Source organism: Barbus barbus, assembly GCF_936440315.1.
Source record: "Barbus barbus genome assembly, chromosome: 30".
In the NCBI taxonomy this organism is placed as follows: domain Eukaryota; kingdom Metazoa; phylum Chordata; class Actinopteri; order Cypriniformes; family Cyprinidae; genus Barbus; species Barbus barbus.
The window spans coordinates 5,805,293-5,830,224 of record NC_136758.1 but is presented as its reverse complement, the minus strand read 5'-3'; the positions used below and the strand labels follow the sequence as shown (position 1 = coordinate 5,830,224).

The 24,932-nt window shown below is 40.0% G+C and overlaps 1 protein-coding gene across 1 annotated transcript in view; it reads left to right on the top strand.

The window, feature by feature from the left end:
- Positions 1–24,932, top strand: part of kif6 (kinesin family member 6) — a 156,904-nt gene that overhangs the window by 99,982 nt on the left and 31,990 nt on the right. Inside the window, exons 14-15 of the mRNA XM_079385612.1 lie at positions 6,249–6,351; positions 9,855–9,910. Of these exons, the coding sequence (XP_079241738.1) occupies positions 6,249–6,351; positions 9,855–9,910 (159 nt within the window). The remainder of the gene's footprint in view (positions 1–6,248; positions 6,352–9,854; positions 9,911–24,932) is intronic.

The following is a 24,932-nucleotide window of genomic DNA, read 5'->3' as shown; positions in this document are numbered from 1 at the left end:
ATGGTAACAGTTTGTGACAAAGTGTGCTTACACAAACAAATTAGGTATCTTTGGAAAGAAGAGACTCTGGGCTTTACTATCTATCATCCAGAGTTGATAATGCTCAAAAAGATAAAAAGTTATAGGCACTGACGTGCCTTGAAAAATATTTTTCCACACTGAATGTTTTTTTATTTCATATACAAATACATGAAATAAGTCCTGGAGCAATCCAGAAAAGTAATGGATCGAAAGCCATGTGTCTCATGAGTTCATATTTCCAATTTGAAGAAGATACCATGAAAAATGAGATTCCTGCAATATTTTTTCTGAAACTATTTATAGTCCCCCCACCCCCGTTTGAGGAAAAATAACCACCAAATGGATTTCAGAATTATACAAACTATTTTAGTCATTATACATATTCCTGCATAGTTTTTCAATTATAAAATAATAGACAGATTTATTTGAGCACTAAAAAATACAAAAATAATTATTTGAGTAATAAAAAAGGAAAAAAAAATAGAAAAAAAATGCTTTGTATATAGTATGTATACTGAAGTATTCTGATTGCCAGACATGAAGTGATATTGCCAGACATGGTCATAGAGTCAGTAATCACACGCTGATGTGCTTCCATTCAGATGATAATCATACAGATGGGCCATATAATCAATAATCAATAATGAATCACAATGATAGCCGTCATAGAGTCGGTAATAAACACGCTGATGTCCGTCCATACATATTATAATCATGCAGACACGGCCACATTCCCCACACAATACACACACACACATATAAAAAATGTAGAAGAAAAAAAAAAACTGTTTTTTATGTAAAAAGCAGATCGCTAAGTTACGCCCCGCTCAGATAACAGTTGCGTCATAGCCTGCGTCAGAGCTGGCAGGAGGGAGCGCCAAATTCAAATAATCTATATTCCGCTTTTCTGAGACTTTTTTTTCCGTGGACGGTCTCATTCTGTTTGTAAAACTGTATGCTACAACACAGTGTTGTTTTTTTACTACCAAGACGCAGTTTTTGAGCGTAATTTATTCCATAACGGACGCGAACAATAACTCTCTGAAGAAATGAAACGTAAACAAAGGAATATTCATCCTTATTACAACGTTATTGTTTCGCCGGACTAAAAGTGCTCGCTGGATGTTGTTCTGTGGACCCTTACCTCTCTAACTAAACTGGGATTTCAGCAGTGGACGCGTTTGTGGCTCGTTATTACAATGATGATGGTACGTACTGCTTTTTTATTCTGCATATTTTGATGTTTACTGCTTACACAAATGTAGCAAATACATTCCTTATAAGCTTTCCATCGGAAAACAGCGATCTGTCGTCGATGCTTGAGGCTTAGACCCTCAGAATGATATATAGTTTGTCAAGATTAACTTTGTCCCGTTTCATTTATTCTATTAGAAAACAATGACACATGCAAACAAAGAGCGTTCAGTGCGACGCCGCTCTGGTGAACGTTAACAGGTTAACTACATATTATGCATGCTTTTAATTGCCTAACCACTCAGACAAAATGTGCAGATTCACTGCCACTGGCAAAATACAATTCAGGGCGACAGTGGTAGGATTGGAGCTCCCACGGCACAGCAGAGCCAACAGGAACACCTACATAGGGTGGTGCAATTGTAATAATAATATAAAGGCGGTCTTCGTGGCTGTGACCTCGTCCCTCGGCCCGGCCACTACAGCAAAAAAAAATCCTTGGGGAAAACAACAGGGTTCTATAAGGGTTTACGAGCCCTCCCTTCAGAACGGCCGGGGGGCTTGAGGTAGCCACAACCGGCGGGCATGAGATAGCCACACCCGGCAGACTTGACTTCGGAATGGCCGGCGGGCTTGAGGGAGCCACAGCCATTGGATTTGAGCGAGCGGCAGCACGCAAACTTGACTTTGGAGCGGCCGGCGGGCTCAGGTTAGCCGCAGCCGGCAGGTTGGACAGATGATCGGCTGACAGACTTGATGATCGACCGGCAGGCTTGAGTGAGCCACGGCCGGCGGGCTTAACTTTGTAGCGGCCGTCAAACTTGACTGATGAATGGCTGGCGAACTTGACTGATGGGTGGGCTTGGGTTAGCCGCAGCCGGCGGGCTGGACAGATGAACGGCCGGTGAACTTGACTGAAGAACAGCCGGTGAACTTGATTGAATTCCTTAGATGAAAAAAAAATTCCTTAGGCGAAACTTGCATGGTATCGTGGCATGACGAGACTCTGGCAAGGTGACCATGGCATTACAAGGCTCTGGCATGACAGGCATCTTGACGGTAGGCACTGGCATGGTACTCATCATGAGTTGAGACTCTGGAGTGGCGCCATGACATGATGAGGCTCTGACAGGACGTGACGTGACGTGATGTGACTGGAGTAGCAGTCATGATGTGCGCAGGCCCTGGCTTGGCAGACATGACATTAGCTGGCCCTGGAGTAGCAGACATGATGTGAGCAGGCCCTGGAGTAGTAGACATAACATGAGCAGGCTCTGGCTTGGCAGACATGACATGAACAACTCCAGACATAAATTGCTCTTGTGTGGTGGGTACTGTAGGATAGCTGTGTTATATTGTTTTCTTCTGAGTAAGCAGGATTATTTTCACATAATTTTGAAGTAAATATTATAGCCTAAAAGACGGATTACTCAAAAGTCTTATTCAGAACTATTCAGTATGGGTTTTATGGCATTATTTCAGCTACATTTTCCCCCAAAACTTACTAACCACGCATATTTATTTATTTTTTTTAAATGCAAACATGTACATCCATCTTACTCGCATATTATTGTAGCACAATATGTACTATAAAAACATACTGTAAGTTACATTCTTGTTAGTCTAAAAACAGTTTATATTGAAACCCCTCTGCTAAAACAGCAGCTTGTGGAATGTCCAACTCTTTGATGTAATAATATGGCTAAACACTGCCTCTGCAGAGGAAGATTCATGCCTACTTCTACATCGCTGCCTGTTTAACCCCGTCCACTCATTTGCGTAGTGTAAATAACTGTTTTTATTATTTGGTCACTATTGCTTTGTCTGTTAAACAGATCCTTTGATATGAGTATGTATACGTTTTTAACCTAAATTACTGCAGCGTCCATCTATGCAGGATGTAGGCTGTCAAACATACACAACTATTATCCAACCATAGCAGTGGGCATTTACTTCCGAGTCTGCAATCCGCCGTGCCTATTTAAATGGAGCGTTCTGATGATGGGGTTAAAAACGGGATAGAAAATAGCCTATAAACTCTAAATTATGTTGTTGTTGTTTTTTATGTGAAAATCTTGATTACATAAGTGGACCTCAGAGAGCAGTATAAAATAAAAAAACAAAGGCAGTTCATGACCCCTTTAAGGCTTTTCTGTAGGAGGAAGTACTTTCCCTTCATGAAATACAAAACACCTCTAGTTTTGTTTTCTTCCAGTTGCACTGGCTCTATGAGCTTTGTCCTCTCCCTTTTGCCTGCCCCAATACTCCTCCTGAACCCCCAACCTCCCTCTTCAGAAGGACCGCTCCACGGGGCGAAGACGCGCCTTTTGGGAGGGGAAGTAATGTCACGTGTATATTTAGTTGTTTCCTTTGTTCTAGCTTGCCCTCCACAAGTTAGTTTCCTAGTTTGTTCCTATAGTTACTAATAGCCATACACCAGTTTCATTCCCTTTTTCGTATTTAAGCCCTCAGTTTCCCTCTGTTCCTTGTCAGTTATTGTTGATGTTAGGTGTTATGCAAGTTTTCTCCAGCGATCTACTGTGTTTTTTTCTGTGTGGGTTTTTTATTAAAAGACTTTTTGATTTCTACTCCTTCGTTGTGCTAACACGTTACACCATTACAAATTGTGGAATTGTGATTGATTACAATATCATAATTGAATTGTCACTGAAACTATACAAGAGAAAAATAGAAAGTGGGTGATACAAACTCGGCATGTCTGCAAGACACTGCAAATTTTTAGTGTCTCTTTTGTCTGACACACTCATTTCAGTTCTGGAGTCACTACCAATAAGCTGATGAACTGGATCAGGTGTGTTTAATTATGGAGACATGCAAAATATGCCATTTTTTGACTACATCAAAGTACAGCTGAGACCATTCAAATGTCATGCATGTGCATTGTCCTCTAGGCTACATGTCCAACATTGAGTGTAGTATTGACTTGAGGATTTTATTATAATAATAATTATTATTCTTCTTATTGTTATATTTGTCCCTTGATTTGATTGGTTTTGAGTTGTGAGTAAATGATAACCTGTTAACCTTTGCCAGAGCGACGGCGCACTGAACGCTCTTTGTTTGCATGTGTCATTGTTTTCTAATAGAATAAATGAAACGGGACAACGTTAATCTTGACAAACTATATATCATTCTGAAGGTCTAAGCCTCAAGCATCGACGACAGATCTCTGTTTTTCGATGGAAAGCTTATAAGGAATGTATTTGCTACATTTGTGTAAGCAGTAAACATCAAAACATGCAGAATAAAAAAGCAGTACGTACCATCATCATTGTAATAACGAGCCACAAACGCGTCCACTGCTGAAATCCTAGTTTAGTTAGAGAGGTAAGGGTCCACAGAACAACATCCCAGCGAGCACTTTTAGTCCAGCGAAACAATAACGTTGTAATAAGGATGAATATTCCTTTGTTTACATTTCATTTCTTCGGGAGAGTTATTGTTCGCGTCTGTTATGGAATAAATTACGCTCAAAAACAGCGTCTTGGTGGTAAAAAAACAACATGGTGTTGTAGCATACAGTTTTACAAACAGAATGAGGCCGTCCACGGAAAAAAAAGTCTCAGAAAAGCGGAATATAGTTTATTTGAATTTGGCACTCTCTCCTGAGTGATGCACGCTGTGACGCAGCTGTCATCTGAGCGGGGCGTAACTTAGCGATCTGCTTTTCCATAAAAAAACTTTATTTTTTTTTTCTTCAACAGTTTTTATATGTGTGTGTGTGTATTGTGTGGGGAATGTGGCCGTATCTGCATGATTATCATATGTATGGACGCACATCAGCGTGTTTATTACCGACTCTATGACGGCTATCATTGTGATTCAATGATCAGCTATTATTGATTATATGGCCCATATGTATGATTATCATCTGTATGGACGCACATCAGCGTGTGATTACTGACTATATGACCATGTCTGCCAATATCACTTCATGTCTGGCAATCAGAATATATACATACATACTATGTACAAAGCATTTTTTTCCTTTTTTATTACTCAAATAATAATTTTTGTATTTTTTAGTGCTCAAATAAATCACTTATATGATGTCTAAAATTCTGTCTATTATTTTATAATTGAAAAACTATGCAGGAATATGTATAATGACTAAAATAGTTAGTATAATTCTGCAATACATTTGGTGGTTATTTTTCCTCAAACGGGGGGTGGGGGGGGGGGGGGGGGGGGGGGAGGACTATAGATAGTTTCACAAAAAATATTGCAGGAATCTCATTTGTCATGGTATCTTCTTTAAATTTGAAATATAAACTCATGAGAACCGTGGCTTTCAATCCATTACTTTCTGGATTGCTCCAGGACTTATTTCATGTATTTTGTATATGAAATAAAAAAACATTCAGTGTGTTTGTGATATTTTTCAAGGCACGTCAGTGTCTATAACCTTTTATCTTTTTGAGCATTATCAACTCTGGATGATGGATAGTAAAGCCTAGAGTGTCTTCTTTCCAAAGATACATAATTTGTTTGTGAAGCACACTTTGTCAGGAACTGTTACCGTTTTAATTTAGGTAGGTTATTTTCACCTGTGAGGCCCAAAATGGGGGGCGAAGGTTAACAGGATAAAAGTGATTTTTTTTTTTATTATTATGTAGACAAAGCTCTTTTGTAACCACCTTTATTGTCTTACATATGTCTTTAGCAGAGTGAAGTGAAGTAGCAAAGAATAATATAAAGGATAATATAAAGAAAATAACAATATAAAAATTGAGACCTCAGACAGTTTCTTTGACAAGTAATTAGCAGAAAGAATATTGTATTGTAGGCCGCATACTAAACACTGCAATTACATACTGTATGCATTTGCTAAACAAAAACGAAAACAAAACCTTATTACTGAGTTTAATCCCAGTTTTTGTGAGTTTTGGTCCTAGAGTTTGTAACAATTTTATTATAATGGCATGTATGTTCACACAATCTTATTAGATACCAAGTTTGACTTATCTTAGTAGATCGCAGTCTCTTAACTACTATGCACTTTTCTCTTTCAGTACTGGAATTATCTGTGGGTCAGCAGGAGGCATTTGAAGTCTTTCTGAGAGACCATGAAGACCGTTTATCAATTGAAAATAACAGAGCTGTGTTGCAACAAAGGTCAGTGTGTGCTACAGTGTTCTTCTTCTTCTCCTTATTATTTATTGAGATGTTTAGTTGTACAATATAGGACACATGGGTAGATGTATTTTGTCTCTATAACGTTGTTTGCACCGCGCTTTTTCGTCACTTGATCTTTTTTATTTTGGTGCGTCAATCTGTTAAGTTACTTAGTTTAGGAGATCATGATCCGCACTCACGAGAACCGTCTTCTTTTTGTTTTTTATTTTACATTCATTACTGATGGGAAAAGACTCATTTCGTCTCAAAGCCTTCCTCGGTGTGCAAAGCAATTCAATCCCTCCACCCACTTTTAAAATATATAACAAACACAATTAATGTAACCACTTTAAACGGGTCATATGATCGATTTCAAGTTTTCCTTTCTCTTTGGAGTGTCACAGGCTGTTCGTGCATAGATAAGATCCCTGAAATTGCAAAGACTAAAGTCTCAAAACCAAAGAGATATTCTTTATAAAAGTTAAGACTCGACCACGCCCACCTAAAATGGCTCATTCAAACACGCCCTCACATGTCTACGTCATGGTGTGGGAAGGTTTGCAAAACACCTCCCAAATGTAAATGCAAAGAAAGAGGGTGTAACTTTTATTCTCGCTGTAGTATTGTTTCTGCCGCCACCATGTCCTGGAGACACTGTGTTTCGTTGTGAAAGCGAAAGTACTTTGTTTGGGCTTCCAAAAGAGGACACAGAAATCAATGGTTAAGTTTTATTAACAATACTGTTCCAGAACAGTTCAACACAAATATTACAGTGTGTGCAGCGTATTTTATAATACGTTTAGAGGGAGCTCGAGCAGATAACGACTCAACCCTTAAAAAAATTCAAACCAAAAACCACAGTTACTAGTTAAACCATGGTAACCACAAATTAAGCATGGTTTTGCTACACTAACTATGTCTAACCATGAAATGTGTAGTGAAACTATGGTTGTAAATTAAAACTGATTGTAATCAATCTAAAAAATAAAAAAAAACTTCTACTGTAATAAACCATTTTACAGTAAATATGACTCATGATAATGCAATAACATGTACAGTATTAGGATTTTTCTTTAAATATATTGTCATGATGTAATTATTATTGTACTAATTTTGACATTTAAGATTCAAGATTTTTATTTGTCACATACACAATTATACAGGGTATAACCAGCAGTGAAATGTAGGTCAGGTCTGCTCCAAGGACAGTGCAATCGATACAGCTGCAGTGCACTGAGCCCACCTTTCACTGTTTCTTTTGTACTTTGTGCTTTTTGCAAAAGCTCTGATGATTGATGGCTGACTTCGATCTTTGCTAATCGCGCCTTCTCTTGGCGCTAGTTTAGCAGCCTCAGCAGGGTGGTGGCCACGCAAATGTACATACATGTTTGTGGTTTGTGATTCTTTTACCGGCACAACCTTCGAGCAAAGTCTGCAAACTGCCTGCGTGACATCAGCGGTCTCACCTTTTTCATCTGGTGTAAACCCGAAATATTGCCAAATAGGCGATGTGGCATTTTTCTTTCCCACCAACTCCATCCTCCTTGTCAGAATGATAGACTGTCCTCATTTCCCATGTGTCATTCCGCGTGATAATTAATAATTACGTTAATATTTAAATAAAAGTGTAAATTAAAAAAAAAAGTAGACTAATAAGTAGCTAAATAAATGATCTTATAAACAAGCAAACAAATACATAAATAATCAAAAAATTGCCCCTCCCCCCGATACTATCGTGTATCGGCGATCTTACAGGCTGACGATAGGACGATATGACAATGGGCATTATCGCGCAACCCTAGTCATACATAAATTTTCTTTATCAATTAACTTCTATTAACTAAATTAAATCAACATTTGGTGTGACCATCCTTTGCATTTAAAGCAGCTTTTGCCCTAGGTGCACTTGCACATAGTTTTTCAGGTAGCTTTGCAGGTAGGTTTCTTGAAGCATCTTGGAGACGTTGCCACAGTTCTTCTGGATTTAGTCTCTCTCAAGTTTGTTCTTTTTCTTCATGTCATTCCAGACAGACTGGATGATGATGAGATCAGATCTCTGTTTGGAGCACTAGCTGTTGTCAGACTCCTTTGTGCAAACAAAAATCTCACTAGATTATTACAATTAATGGCAAAAGGAGTATTACAATTAATGGCAAAAGGAGTATTACAATTAATGGCAAAATGAATGTTTGGAAATGTAAACTGATATTTCCTACTGACACACTACAGCAAAAGATAGAAATGACTGACTTAAAACCATTTTATACCTGTTGAAAATACTAATATTCTAATAATTTTGGCCACCACTGTATATTGAGCCCACAGGAGTCAGAACAATATTGTGGATTACAATATAAAACTGATGTGGGAAATACAAGATACAGAGCTATCAGCAAACAACACAATTTGTTTCTTTCTCCACCCAACTCAAAGGTAAAATTATGACCTCATCATGAGAGTAACCCTAACTGATAAGATAGAAATGCAATTATTAGTTTTTCAATTCCTCCTGGGGGCTCTGAAGAACTGTTTATGAAGTACTCATTGATAATGTAAATTTAAATTGAAAATATTTAATTCAAAATTTTGATGAAACCGTTCTATGTTCTTCATCAGTACAGTGTTTTAAACGTATTTGTGCTGTATTCCTTCAAAAACTGGAATGTAACATTTTAATTTTATATGACATTTGTACAGACTTTATATTTTGTCTTCCAAATAAAACTGGTAATTTACCATCTTGAGCAGTGCAGAGTGCACTTTCCTGCAGAGATTTGATCCAACCCTGATGAAACTCACCTGCCTGTAGCCTTCTAGTAATCTTGAAGACAATGATTAGCTGGTTCAGGTGTGCTTGATTAGGGTTGGAGCGAAACTCTGAAGGAAAGTGGCCTGGAAAGGCCGAGTTTGCCCACCCCTGATCTTGAGCATGCTTTGACACTTTATTGAAGGTTTTTGATTGTAATAATTTGTAAAATAACAGTGTTTCTCTGTAGAACATTTAGTGCTTTGTAGTACTCTAGGACAAATCTGTAAAATAAGGGTTTTATACTTTCCATTGTCACATTTACATCAAATATACCACTCTCATGAATGGAGTTAAGCAGGCACCCAGTGCTGTCCCCTGCAAGAAGCAGTGCTGGCTGTCAATGTCGCCATGGCCAAATCTGCCACTGTTGTCCGATGTTTAACTGAAATACAATTTTTTGGTTTCAGCTGATCCACAAATACTTACAAAAATCAGCTCAAATTAATGAAGCCCCGGTGTAAAACAGCTCTGTTTTGTCATCCATTTGTTTGGTCTTGAAGACTTTATATAAACATCTGTTGTGTGAAATAGCTTCATCGGGACAGTATTAAATAAAAATCAGTACGCAATTTTTAAGATCCCTCTTATTTTGTTACAACTAATAAAAATTTTTTTTTCAGATTCAGCAAGGTGTATTTAAACCATTTGACCATTAATGTACAAGTATTTTTACATTGGCCATTTCATTTTGCAGGTTTGTTGAAGCCAAAACACTTGGTGAGCAAGTTAACCAGATCAGGATCAGAGTCAGTAAGTAATCTCTTCACATTTTAGTAGCCAAATTTGGACTCTTGTCATTAAGCATATACATTTTCAAGTTCAAGTTCAACTTGTAGTTACTGGTAGTGTGGTCTGCGTGGGTCCTGATGCCCCAGTATAGTGATGGGGACACTAAAAAGCACTATCCTTAAGTTTATACATTAAACTGAGGTCCTTACTTCTAGGATGTCCTTTGAAAAGAGTAGGGGTGTACCCCTGTTGGTTCCCCCTTTGTGTCATAGTTTCCTGTTAACAAAAATATCTTGCAACTAAGGCTTTAACTTGGATAGCCCTAAATTCGACACAAGACATAATATATAGGATATAAATAACAGAAATAAAGAGAAAAATTATATGTACTTTAAAAACATGAGAGGCCCAGATAGACAAAATTCAGAGAAAACCCCAATGGAATCCACAGTCTTATTTGTCCTACATCTTAGTACATTCTCCTATCCTATACTATTACATCAGTTAACTTTTGAGAATGAAAATCAAGTTGTCATGAATTTGGTTCTGGTGCAGAAAGCTGAAATAGTTTGCCATATTGCATCCACCGACCAAGATATTGAGATAACATAAATATCGAGTTATCAATAATTGAGCCAAATTATTTAGAAGCTTTTAAAAGTTTGATTATTGAAAATAGCACTGTCACATTGTGTTGTAGACAGTCAGGCAGAGAACAGATTTAATCCTAAACACAAAGTTTTTAATCCAAACCGCACTGGCAAAAAAGACAGGAGGCATAAACCAACAGTAACTTAAAACAAGACCGGATGAAGAACACAGGAAAAGGAAGAACATAAGTACTGATACAAACAAAGTAAATTAAAGAACTAATCATATCAGTAACTATGACAACACAAGACAAATGGGAAGATCAAACACTGGAACTAATGAAAACTAAAAGTCCACAAAACAGAAACTAACTGAACATATCTGTAACAAGGAAAACCTCCAATCTATGAGGGGCAACAAGTGATTCTTCAGTTGGTTTCCACTGGAACCATGGAAGGTTGTACATCTAGCCATGCATTTAATGACTTTAACTGAAAAGGCAAATAGTACATCTTAAAATTCAGCAGTGATAAGCCACACAAAGATTTCAAGGTGACCAGTTTGAGGTCAATTTAGAGGGAGTTCTCTGGAAAACAGAAAATTGAGAAAAAAAAAATGTTCAGATTTAAACCTCTAGTGCTCCTCACATGGTAGTCAAAAATGAGTTTTTTTTTCCAATGAAATTAATGCACTATATTTTAGTTCAGTAATGGTTTTTTTTTTTTATATTTTGTATTCATAGGGGATTTTATTATCATAAAATATGTTAATGCAGTAGAAGATAAGTAAAAGATTTGAAAAAGATTTTGTTTTTAAAGAAGACACTTGACAGATTATTGCTGAAGTGATAAAGTAAGTGATAAAGTAAAAAAGTATTATATATATATGGAGGGGGGGGGGGTGACATGAAGAAACAGAACAAACTGAGACAGACTAAATCCAGAAAAACGCATTTCAAAAAAGTTAGAAATTGATTGGCATTTTAATGAGTCAAATAAGTATTTGATCCCCATCAATCAGCAAGATTTCTGGCTCCCAGGTGTCTTTTATACAGGTAAGGAGCTGAGATTAGTAGCACAACCTGTCCATAGAAGCAATCAATCAATCAGATTCCAAACTCTCCACCAGGCCAAGATCAAAGAGCTGTCCAAGGATGTCAGGGACAAGATTGTAGACCTACACAAGGCTGGAATGGGCTACAAGACCATCGCCAAGCAGCTTTGTGAGAAGGTGACAACAGTTGGTGCGATTATTCACAAATGGAAAAAATACAAAATAACTGTCAATCTCCCTCGGACTGGGGCTCCATGCAAGATCTCACCTCGTGCAATTTCAATGATCATGAGAACGGTGAGGAATCAGCCTGGAACTACACGGGAGGATCTCGTCGATGATCTCAAGGCAGCTGGGACCATAGTCACCAAGAAAACAATTGGTAACTCTACGCCGTGAAGGACTGAAATCCTGCAGTGCCCGCAAGGTCCCCCTACTCAAGAAAGCACATGTACAGGTCCGTCTGAAGTTTGCTAATGATTCAGAGGAGGACTGGGTGAAAGTGTTATGGTCAGATGAGACCAAAATCCAGCTCTTTGGCATCAACTCAACTCGCCGTGTTTGGAGGAGGAGGAATGCTGCCTATGACCCCAAAAACACCATCCCCACTGTCATACATGGAGGTGGAAACATTATGCTTTGGGGTGTTTTTCTGCTAAGGGGACGGGGCCATGTACCATCAGGGCCAGGGCATTGAAGCCGGCCAGGGCATTGAAAATGGGTTGTGGATGAGTATTCCAGCATGATAATGTCCCAAAATACACGGCCAAGGCAACAAAGGAGTGGCTCAAGAAGATGTACATTAAGGTCCTGGAGTGGCCTAGCAGTCTCCAGATCTTAATCCCATAGAAAATCTGTGGAGGGGGCTGAAGGTTTGAGTTGCCAAACATCAGTCTCGAAACCTTAATGGAAGTCGTGGCCTAATGGTTAGAGAGTCGGACTTGTAATCCGAAGGTTCGAGTCTCCGGCCGGCAGGAATTGTAGGTGGGGGGAGTGAATGTCCAGCGCTCTCTCCACCCTCAATACCACGACTGAGGTGCCCTTGAGCAAGGCACCGAACCCCCAACTGCTCCCCGGGCGCTGCAGCATAAAATGGCTGCCCACTGCTCCGGGTGTGTGTTCACGGTGTGTGTGTGTTCACTGCTGTGTGTGTGCACGTTGGATGGGTTAAATGCAGAGCACGAATTCCGAGTATGGGTCACCATACTTGGCTGAATGTCACTTCACTTCACTTAATGACTTGGAGAGGATCTGCGAAGAGGAGTGGGAGAAATTCCCTCCTGAGATGTGTGCAAACCTGGTGGCCAACTACAAGAAAAGTCTGACCTCTGTGATTGCCAACAAGGGTTTTGCCACCAAGTACTACACAAGTCATGTTTTGCGAAGGGGTTAAATACTTATTTGACTCATTAAAATGCAAATCAATTTATAACTTTTTTGAAATGCATTTTTCTGGATTTTTTTTAGGGGGGGCAGGAATTGGGGCTCGGTACCCCAGTGAGGGCAGCTGCAGGGGGTGGCGGCGAAACGTTCCCACAAGCCACTGCCCCTCCCCACTGGGAGACATACTGGATAGGGGGCTAAACGTCCGTGAACGGTGGCACCAGCTGATGACCCTGCAGCTGACCCAAAGGTGTACTGGAGGAGGTGCGGCAAGCAGAAATGTCAAGCAGAAAACACCACCTGTATATTGAAAAAAAAAAAAAATAATAATAATATATATATATATATATATATATATATATATATATATTAGTAAGATGTAAGAAATATAAGAAAGTTTTCTATGAGGATTGTGTAGGGACAGGGGATTGAAAATTTAGTATAAAATGAATTATGTTTATGGAAAGCCTCCCATAAATCATGGAAATTTGACATGCCTGGGTATGTAGGGGTCAACAATATCCATTATGGTTTGACCTATTCAAATAAAATACATGACAGACACTTTGAGATTTTATATTTCAACTTATATTTCTCACGAGAGATTCATTGATGAAGCAGTCTTTTGAACAGTGGCCTCTGTGCTAGCCTTCCTCTATGACAGGGGTCTGCAAGTAAGTTTGGCATCGGGCCAAAAAAAAATTGCCACTAGATGGCGGGCCAGAACGTAATAATTTAATTTAAGGATAATTTAAGAAAGCAATTGTGAAAAGTGTAACTAGAATTGCCTGTGACAGACTGTTACATTGTCTTTTGTAACTGGTAGTGAGCTGTTACTGTTTGCTGTAACATCTGCTTATGATCATTGATAGTCGTTGGGACTTTATGTCTTAAGAGACCCTTTTAGCCTTTTTACATTTGCATATAATTCACAGACCTGGCCCCACATTCTATCTTTATATGGATGCTAAATTGCCAATGGTTGTCCCCCTACTGTCAAAAAGATGCTAAACAGATCGACTCTCTGTTCTCTCCATTGGACTTCAAACACATTCCAAAGAGAACTAAATGACCCTCGGTACCAGGCACCAATGGCCTGACTGACCAGTTGACTACCTCCATGATTACAATACTCATAACACACACACATAGAGACATTTTCTTTATTTAGACCATAATTAATCAGTTACAAATGTATCTGGTATATACATGTGTTGTTTGTATGTTTCCTTATTATATTAGCCTAGTTACCACTCGTTATTCATATTAGCAAGCTCTAAACACTCGTATTCATGTGTATGAATGTATCTCTGGTTTAATATCTTCTAGGTGTTTCTTTCTCGGTATCAAAATGATCTGCTCTTTATTCCTCAAACAATGATGTACACTATGTGATCGTGAAGTGCATCATACTATTTTTACTGTACTGTGGGGAAAACTACACAGATTCAGACCAGTCATAAAATATGCAAATGAGGTGTCAAGTGGGACAAAGAAATACTTTCCCGCTGAAACTATACGCCTTGTTATTGGTCAAACCAACCAAAATGGGTGTTACAGGGAAACCAGATAAAACTTCTCACACACCCAAAAGACAAGGTCTTCTCTTTATTTTCGGTGCCCTGGAGACACACTTTTCACCTTTGAAATCTCACGACTCCCCTTCCAGGGGAGTCCGAGCTTCGGGCAGTTTTAAGTCCAGTAACTTTGTCGATTCACTTTGGACCAATAAACCAATGGCTGGAATGATGAAGCTTTCACTCCTAAAGGAATTTATCAAGAATCTACGCATTATACATGCACCAGGACACTTTACTCAACTCCAACAAAATATTATTCAATTTTTATATTTAGATGCGCTTCTAGGCTTTGACCCCTTTTAATTAAGGTGATGTGATTCTCTGATGGTTCTTAGCAGGTTATGGTTAGCTGATGTGTAAATCCTGCCATTGCTACTCTCTTGCGCGCAAGTGCTTTCTCTCTCTCTCTCTCTCCATGCCTTCCTTGCATTGTCATCTATGCTTAATGTGTGTATGTTTGTGTTTAGTTCGATGTTGCATTTTCCCCTCTAGTGTAGTTTATAAACATCCATATTTATTCACGCTTGGTTGTCTGTGTCTGCTGCTCACAGAAAGAGGTCACTTTAACGTTCTGGTTTTGTTACATGCTCTGTGAGCAATATATTAGTAAAGAAATAATTTTTTGTGGCCAGAGAAATAATTTTCCTTAGGGTCAATAGACGATTAAAACTGTCCGTACTGCGGACGAACAAATCATTCTATTGTACTATTAATGCTACAGTTAATTCCTGAAGATGAAAATATTTTATAACAACCAGTTATGATTAACTACGTTCATCTCACTTTGAGCTAATTTGCTACAGTTGGTGGAGAATTTAGGGCAACGATTTAAACCTAGTTCTGTGAGCAGACGCAGTAACAATGGTGTGTTTCTTATGTGTTAATTAAAACCAAGACTACTGTCCAACCGTGTCTTTTTGTGAATGAATGTGTAGGCTATACACTTTCCGTGCCTTAACAGTTCTCGAGTTTCTCACTGAGAAACCAGCCACTGTTAATTACTTAAGTTAACTGCAGTTTATAAATTTGACCCTATAAAATGACTAAACCTTTTATCTGGATAGAAGCTAAAGCCCCTTACCTCAGCTGTTAGCTGTGAGCATCTGACTAACACTTAGAGACATTGGGCCTCATTTATCAATCTAACGTAGAAACGAGCGCAGATCCGTGCGCACAAATCAACTTAAGACAGATCTCACGTGTGATTTATGAAACATTCGTATGTCGCCAATCCCATCGTGCGAAAGATCGTACGTTGATAAATATGGTGGCTGAAAACAATCGTCATTTGAATATTACGCCCCTAAAAACACCCCGCTTTAGAAGCCTCGCCCCTCGAGTTTATGACACGGAGAAACATAACCCGGCCAAAAAGAGGAAGTAATCTAATGAAAGAGAAATTGATCTTACTCCAAAAACACCCGTTAACCTTATAATTGCAAACAATGACATTCATTTATATGTATATTAAATACCAGTAAATATAATGAAAAGCTTATAAACATTATAAACACTATATAGCTTATTTAGTTCTCCTTAATCCACAACAAACCCTTTAAATTTAATGGTATTACAAAACAAGAATGAAAAAATTAGTAGCTATAAAATTTTATATTAAACTATGAAGTAAAACACAAATTAGGCTATTGTCAGGGAACTGTCGTGCGTGTCATGTGTTCCTGCCTCTTGTGCCCATATTTGGTTTGTTTCCTGTCCTTGTCATGTCATTAGTAGTTTATTCGTGTCTAGCCGTATTCGTTAATTTACCTGTGTATTTATAGTCCTGGCTGTGTAGTGCCATTTTGTCTGGTCTACTCGTTACTCCCCGGTGTTCCTGTCCGTGTCTTGCCCTGCCTGATGTCCAGTAAAGTATGTTATTTGAGTTTCATCCTCGTATGCGTGTTCCTTGTTCCTCCCTCGTGTGTACACCGTGACAACTATAGTGGCATTCATGATAAACAGAATACAACGTCAAGCTAAATTTAATTAATTAAAGCAGAACTAAACGGCACTGGGCTCACAAGCCTCTCTCAATCGACATTGAAATGTTTCCATTTTTGCCATGTAACATTTGTTTGCTAAACTATTATCTATGATGTAAACAAGGCTTTGTACTTCACTTGAGTTCCCATATCCACGTAAAATATCACCCTTCAAATGCGCAATAAATGTTTGTTTCAGCGCTGAACGCTGATTTTACAGTGGACCTTGTAAATTGTGCAATGTAACATTTATGTTTGGTTGACTGCATTTTAGTTTGATTAATGGCTGAAATGTCAAGTTAGTAATGCTGAAATTTTCTATATGTGCATGTGGGGCACCTGCGTGATCACCAATCAGTTAAATAAAATAAAAAAATTAAGTTATAGAAAACAAATAAAATGCATGAAGAGTGTCACAAAAACGAAAGTGCACTTGTCGTTTTTTTGTTTTGTTTTGTTAATCTGTTAATTAAGATAAATATATTTTGTTTAGCCATATTAATTTATTCATTTTATAATTTATGTTTTTCTCTGTTCAAAGAAGCACTGCAGGTGCGTGATATGACGATGTGTGATTCCTCACGGTCTGTTATTTATGCTGGTATTTGCACATAAAGCTAAAGCCCTGAAAGGAAAAAAAAAAAAAAAAAGCTTTGTTTGTCGATTTGGGAAAATAATCTAAATGAACAAAATGCTGTCATTATACAATTCTCCGAAATTCTCTATGCTGCACGCAAGTTCAGGCTAACTCAAAAACTTGCGTACACGAGCTTAGACCTGATGTGAGATTTCATCGTAGCCACCGCTCACGTTCATATTGATAAATTCCAAGTTTTGCGTAGAAACGACCGTACGCCCAAATTTCGGTTGTACGTTCGTTTCGTAAATGAGGCCCAGTGTGTGTAAAGTGTAACAGTTCCCTTCCTCCCTCTACAGTTTCTTTCTGTTCCAGCTTCTGTTGGGCTATCAATTACTTTGGTCTCCCCCACATGCTTTGGTTTATTTGTGTATTTTATTTTACTGTATTATTTGCAGCAATTATTATTTTTTTTATTTGGGCTTACTTTATTTCATCTACTCCAGTCTGTCATTAAGTCTAGCTACACCTATTGATCAAAATTTAATTTACTTAGATTTTAAATCTATTTATTTTCCATTTACTTTCCTAAGCAATTAGGACATTTTAACTTTATTTCTAAATTTAAATTAAATTTGTTTACCCTTTTCCTCTCCTTCCCCTATAGGCATAGGTAATGCTAGCCACTGTACAATGAGCCTTCAAATCTATTAGTGGCCCACCGTCACACGTCTGATTCCCTTACTCATTGGCATCAAGCTGCTTCATGTATCCTAGATGCTTAATCTTTTGTTGTCCCCTCTCAGTGTTCCCTGTTAGGTAGCATGCCCCCTGGTGCTTGGGCAATGAGTTGATGAGTCATCCATGGGGAATTCTCGGTGACTGGACTCGTCTGCCTGACCTACCTGACATGTACTGGGGGTGCGCCTTGGATACCTCTGACTAGGGCTGTATACCTTGGAGAACCTGGCGATACGATACATACCTCGATACACAGGTCACGATTCGATACGTACCTCGATACAGAGCTGTCTCAATACGATTTGATACAATGTGACACGATTCGATACGATTCAATAAAAATACATGGGCCAGAGCCAATTAGTAAATGCTGAACACATTTACTCAAACAGAACTCTGCATTTTTCTTCAATTTATTGAAGACAAAAGTACATTATAACAAAGTGCATTTTGCTTAAATATTTGCAACTTTAAGTGCTCTGATTAATTGTACACAAATTGTATTAATCTGGAAATTACCACAAGTCAACATTTAACTTTCCAAGGGTACAGTCTGAGCTCACACAAGCACAAAATCTTCTTCTTATTATTCTTAACTTCTTATTAAATCTTCTTATAATTCTTTTTTGTGACACCATGTACTGCCATAACATATTTCACTATGAAATCACTTAAATGCTACATCTTGCTTTAACATTTTCCATGAGTTTTTTGAAACTTTTTTTGAAACGGAGTATCGATACTAAGGGCTAGAATATCGATACTGTATCTTTTTTTATTATATCTGTATGTATCTAAGAATCGATATTTTGAGCACACCCCTACCTCTGACCCTGTACTCCAGGAGGCAACACGCAGCATGACATCAGCAATGGGGGTACCTCAAGTGTTGTATCGACCATACTGGCTGACACATAAGGTCAATTTTGGTTAATTACCCTGTGAAGTTACACGGTGGTCCACCCTTTTAAGAGGAGCGAACTCATCCAGAGCTCGAGGCCCAGGAGGGGTCCGTGTAACTTGGGACCCACAGGCAAAACCCAATTTGGCTGTGCCAGCTAGTTGTTGACCCTTCCTCACTTGAGTGATGCAACATTGTGCCAAAAGTCATTGCTGTTTGAGTGGTTGCCACCGGGTGCCACAGGTGCGAGTTGCATGGAGCAGGAGCCCCTGCAGTTGCGTGCTCGGGAGAGTCAAGGGAGATGGCCCAACCATTGGAGTTCACCTGGGTGACCTCAGCTCACCACCAAGCCCAACAACACCTAAGGTATAGCCATTCACTCAATATGCACCTTGAAGAGGACTAGAGAGCCTCTTTAACGTGCTTGGTCTGTCCAGCTATCTCTCTCATCATCATCTCCTTAGGCAGTACAACCCCGGAGAGCCCCCGCTCTGCAGTCCTTGTCACAGTCCCTAGAGGTGGTAATAAGCCCTTGATTGCCCACTATTCCTTTCTATGTTTGTACTTTGATTTGTTTTTTTAATTTTGGTTCTGTTTGTTTTGGTGTGCCTGGAGACCGAATACTTGGTAATAACGTTGATGAACCGAATAGCCTAAGTCAGTAAATGACCCCCTAGGTTATCATCCATCAACAGTGTTACTCATAGTTTTCGGGTGCCCACTCACACCAATTATCCACTCCTGCCTTATCAGCCACGATATTTAAGCGTTTAGTTTGCGTCACTAACTGATCACACCAGTTAACCACGCAACACATAGCTCAAATATTTTAGCTCACTAAATCTGTACGGACTTGCATTGGCTTTTTGTGCTTTTCCCTCTCCACCTGTGTTCCACCTGTGTCCAGATCATCCAGCCCTGCCACCCACCTGATCAGCCAATGGTTTGGCTAAGCTCTGCAACAGACGCCCTCCGGTCCGGGACCACTCCTGATCTACAGCTCCTGAGCGAAACAGCTGGATGACAACCTGAACTGGCAGACAGACCATGATCAAACCAAGGCTACAGCCACAGAGAGCCAACCAGGATCATCGGAGCTCTTGCTTTCAACTGCATCATCCAGTTAAAGACGAGCAAAAGATGCTTCAACCACAAGGAGGCCCGGAGGACTGGGAGCATGTGCAGAACCGCCAGACCAGCTGGACCAGCAAGTGACAGCAGATAAAGAGGACAAGGAGCTACAGGAGGAAGTAGAAAGTTTCAGGATGCCTCTACAAAACCCGCACAGACGCCTGTGAATGCCACCTACAAGCAGCTCGAGCTGAAATCCAAGTCTCTGCTGAGCAACGAGGCAAATTCAAACGCCAACCAACAAAGCCAAGGTGAACTCAATGTCACAAATGAACTGTAGGCTTGCAGACCACAAGGTGAACAGAAAGAGAGAACACAACACAGAATTTCCCCTGACAAGCAGGCCCAGGCCCCCCAGCCAAGAGTCCAAACCTGTGAAGGGGGGGCGAGAGCCCGCTGTTCACACTTCACCAGCCAGCAACCATGGGGGGGTGGGGCATGGACCCTTCCAGAGTATCACTGCAGACACACAGACATGGCGCCCGCGCACAGATGTTTAAGCGCGCGCGAACACCGAGTTCATTCTTCATTCGCATTTCCTTGTGTTTGAACAGACGCATACATACAGAATTATGTGAAAATGGACGTCTCAGCAATCATTCTCGATAACGCAATCACTCATCTTCAGTGAAGGAAAACAAGTTAGAAAGAAATAGCATGTGTATCATTATATTGGATCCGTGCATTCGGTCTTAAAGGGACAGCTGCCTATAAACACATGTTGTTATATATGTTGTTATATCCCGGTCCACGGGAAAATCATTGCGTCATTGTGACAACCCCCCCCCCCCCCCCCGGTGAAAATACAGCCTGCCACCACAGCTGGAAAAAATCCTAGAGGAAACACTGCCTTACATCTTGAAAGGCACATCACTGTGATAGATGCTTTATCAGAAAGTAAACACAGTTCCTCACCAGCAGGAACAGCATAGCCGTGATGGTGCCTGTCCCAAACACCAGACAGAGCACTGGGCAACAAACCTGAAATCTCACCAGCAGAAACCCTTCTCAGAGCTGAACAGTGGGGCTACATCTGAGACAGTAGAGATCTTGAGTATTCTACAGGAACTCATTCAGGAGCCCCGCAAAGGAGGCAAAATGGAAAGTACAGACTCCTTATAAGTGTGAGAACAGGAATAGATGAACACTCACCAAGATCTCTGCTAACCAGCCACTGAGTTGGAAGTGGCCATTCCATCGGCAAGTAATGGCATCACCCAGCCGCTTCAGCTGATGGCTGCACATCCAGGATGATCCAACACCTTTCAGCATACCGGTCACCACACAAACCCGGTACCAGGACTCCTGAGCAACCCAATTGAAAAGGGGGGCAACCAGGAAACAGCATGTTGGAAAACAAGGCGAGACTTGGAGTTCTGGTGACACTGGAGAAAATCCAACTGTCACTTCCAACTCTTTGGCAGACCCCAAGCTGAAGCTCAGAAACAGAACTGAACTCTTAAGGCCCGAAGGTGTGCACTGAACATGCAGTTATACATGCATACCACCTTCTCAGTGATAAATAGCTGCTGGGTCACATTGACACTTTGCTGAAATTGAGACAGCCGAAACTCCGGGCTGATGTGCGAGAACCCCTGCCACTTCAGCCAGACAGGTCACCCAGACAGACTATCAGGTTACCGAGGTCACAGGAAAATCTCACAGCCAGCCATGAGGACACGGCCTGAAGCCTCACACGCTTCAAAGCACTCACTGGGCACACACCAGACCTGCCTTCGCAAGCAAGTGCACAAGTTTCCCTATGAGGTCCTGTTGTCAACCATGGTGACTGCCAAGGACACCTGCATCTTAACTTGAAGTAAAATAACGAATGCTCAACCTGCTACTTCTTGGTTCTTGCAGACCTTGCAACCCCCTGGGGAAGCCCTGTAAATTGCAAGAACTTCCGGCCAGACCATAGCAGATGTTTACTCGGGTAAAAATATGAGACTGCAGTACCAGCATACACAAAAGGGGAACGGACAGTGACAGTGTTGACACACAGACAGCGTGGCCAAACCCTCAACCACACACCTTCAAGGGAATGGAGGGGACCTGGCCCCACTCTGAGCCACACCCCCTTTTCTAAGAGACATCCTGCACCTGCCGACAACTGCAAGTGCCAAAGCTGCTCTTCACAAGAGGCAATGATGCAGAGCTAATGTCAACTATGTGGACTCACTCAAGACCACATTACATCATCAAACTCAAATGGCATCTGCACTCTACACCATGCCTAATTTACTCTCATCCCAAGGAGTTTCATCTGACAGCTGGATTCACCAACTACTGCCTTAGTCCTGGTCTACACCAACAACATGGGGTAGAGTCTGGAGCAACTTTACCAATCACAAGGTGCATGAGAACAACTAAATACAGGAATGTGAGGAAAAATTCCAGTACTACTTGTGATAAGGAGATATTTATTATAACAGTACCAACGCGTTTTGGCCTAAGAGCCTTCCTCAGGGTATTATACACACATTCTATATAAACATTTAAAAGGCACATCTCCATATAGGATTGCACATTTACAAATTAGCAACAGCTGACAAGCTTAACTCAAGTCATCACACTAATTAAAAGGAATTAACTATCGACAGAAAGTAATTCACATCAGATCAACACATGTCAGAAAACATACACTGCAGAAACACACATAAAACCACCATCATAGAAACTCTTTAAGGGAAAAATCCTCATTCATACCTTTTGGAAACTTTTCAAATAAAAAATCCATTTGTATCCACTTCTTTCTTATGCAATCAATGTTACCACCTCTTGAATTCTGATTAATATTTTCAATTCCAAGAAACAAGAAAGATTACATATTATGGTTACATTCACAAAGATGTCTTGCAATAGGACTCTTTAGATCCTTTCTATTTATTGCGCTTCTATGTTCTGTGATCCTTTCCTTTAATGAGCGGGATGTTTCCCCAACAAATTTTATTACATGGACATTGGATTATATAAATCGCATTATTTGTCTTACATGTTATAAAACTCTTAATTAAAATTGGACTTTTATTATCAGGATGATTGAAAAACTTAAAAATGTTTGTAAATTCACAATTAACACAATTGCCACATTTAAAATGACCCAATAAAACCTGACCTGTAAGGGTACTTTGTGAAAGTATTTTAGTGGAACATGTTTTTACAACTCTATTCCTTATATTACTAGCCCTTTTGTATGTAACTAATGGTTCTTTATTAAATGTCCCATTAAGTTTTGGGTCATCTTTCAAAACGTACCAATACTTCAATAAAATATCTTTATGTTAGTTGTCTTTGGGGAATATGTAGTACAGAAAATACGGTCTGGAGTAGTCTTAGGAGTTTTTTAGAGTTCACAAGCATATCTTGACTTTTAAGATCTACTTTCGTAACTGCCTTAAATAGCCAGTCCTCCTTATACTGACGTTCTTTGAATTTTGACAACATTATGTTTCTCTCTTTCTTAAATTCATCATCACCTTCACAAATCCTTTTAATTCTTGTTAACTGGCTAATAGGTAAACCTTTTTTCAAGGCCACCAGATGATAGCTCTTTGCATGGAGAAGTGTATTTCTATCTAGGTTTGGTATACAGTATAGTGAAGATGTTAAAATTGTTCCCATTCTACACCAACAACATGGCCAGAAATAAAGGGGGCTTGCCCACTTCAGCAGAACACTGCTCCCACCGGAGCACTAACTACTCAGATGACAAAAGAGCCCTGCTCTGCACTTCACGAACCATTCAGCGATTCTCCAGTTACAATGGAACATGGAAAGTGATCGCAGAGACGTGCCGCCAACCTGTAATGGCCCTCAACAGCCAAAGCATCCGTACAGAGGACCAACGCACCCAAAGCCACATAGTCAGTGGCCTTTTAAGGATGCAATGTTGAGGCACGGTGTGCCCAGAGCAGGTGTTTTGTGGGTTAGCGGCATACTTCTCCCACAGCAACACTTAAAGCTGGACTCCCAGTCATCACAGTACAAGTGACAGCTATCCTGATCACCTTTTAAATAACACTGGCTCACAAGAACTTCATCAGATAACTCCTCAGTTACACAGACTCAAATTATGCCAAGTTTGCCACAATGGACAAGAAGCCAGTCAAGCACCAACACCTGTCCCAGGCGTGCAACAACATCACAAGTGCATTGCATGGTGAGCTATGGTCTCAACCAAGAGCCACCGACCCACCCATGACACGGCAGCCGTAACCAGCAGGAGACCTACTTTCACCTCCATGGTACCCACCTTGCAGCCCTGGCACTAACCTAATAACTATCCATGGATGGCATTGCCTAAATCCTCTGACTGATCAATAAAGCTTATTCTTTGCCACCTCCCTGAACCCTCCAACCATCCTATCACATCGGTTCAACTTGCTGCTGCTCCAGCCCTCAAACTGCTGCATGACGTCAAACACATGCTGCGTGTGATGAACAACATTCTTTGATATGTCCCTGATGACCACACTGCGCCAAAGCTTGTGGTGCCACAGTGACAAAGGGGGGTCAGGTTAATGTATGCCCACAATGCACAATGTGCTGGACACCACAGTACGAGAGACACTGATGAGACACTAAAACAAGTGGCATACGGGGCTGGCATAAAGCAAGATGTGGCATATCAGAGATCGCACAACTCACACATCCAGGAGCAAAGAAACTAGGGATGTGCGCTGACTGTCGTTTAAACGGAAGTTTTGTATCCGACTAGTCGACTAGTCTAAAAGCTAGAAACCCCCAAAAAATGGCAAAAGAAAAAAAATGTGCGTGTGTCTATATAACAGCCTACACTTGAAATACTTAAATCTTTGAATCACACTGTCAAATCCCTCAATGAATTCTGCTAAAAATAGGTCACGATTATGCCATATGCTTGCCTCGCGTTATTATCATTTAATTTTAGGCGGTCGTTAAACAGAAAAAAAGAAAGAGCATACACTCAACATAAACCAGTGCATAGCTTATTTATTCAGATCGGCTGGAGCAATGCAGAAATTGAAAATTAATCAATAGACTGACAGAATTCTTCATTTTCATATAAAGTTAGCCAACATATTAAAACAAAAGTAAAAAAAAATAGGAGCGTTTATCAAGG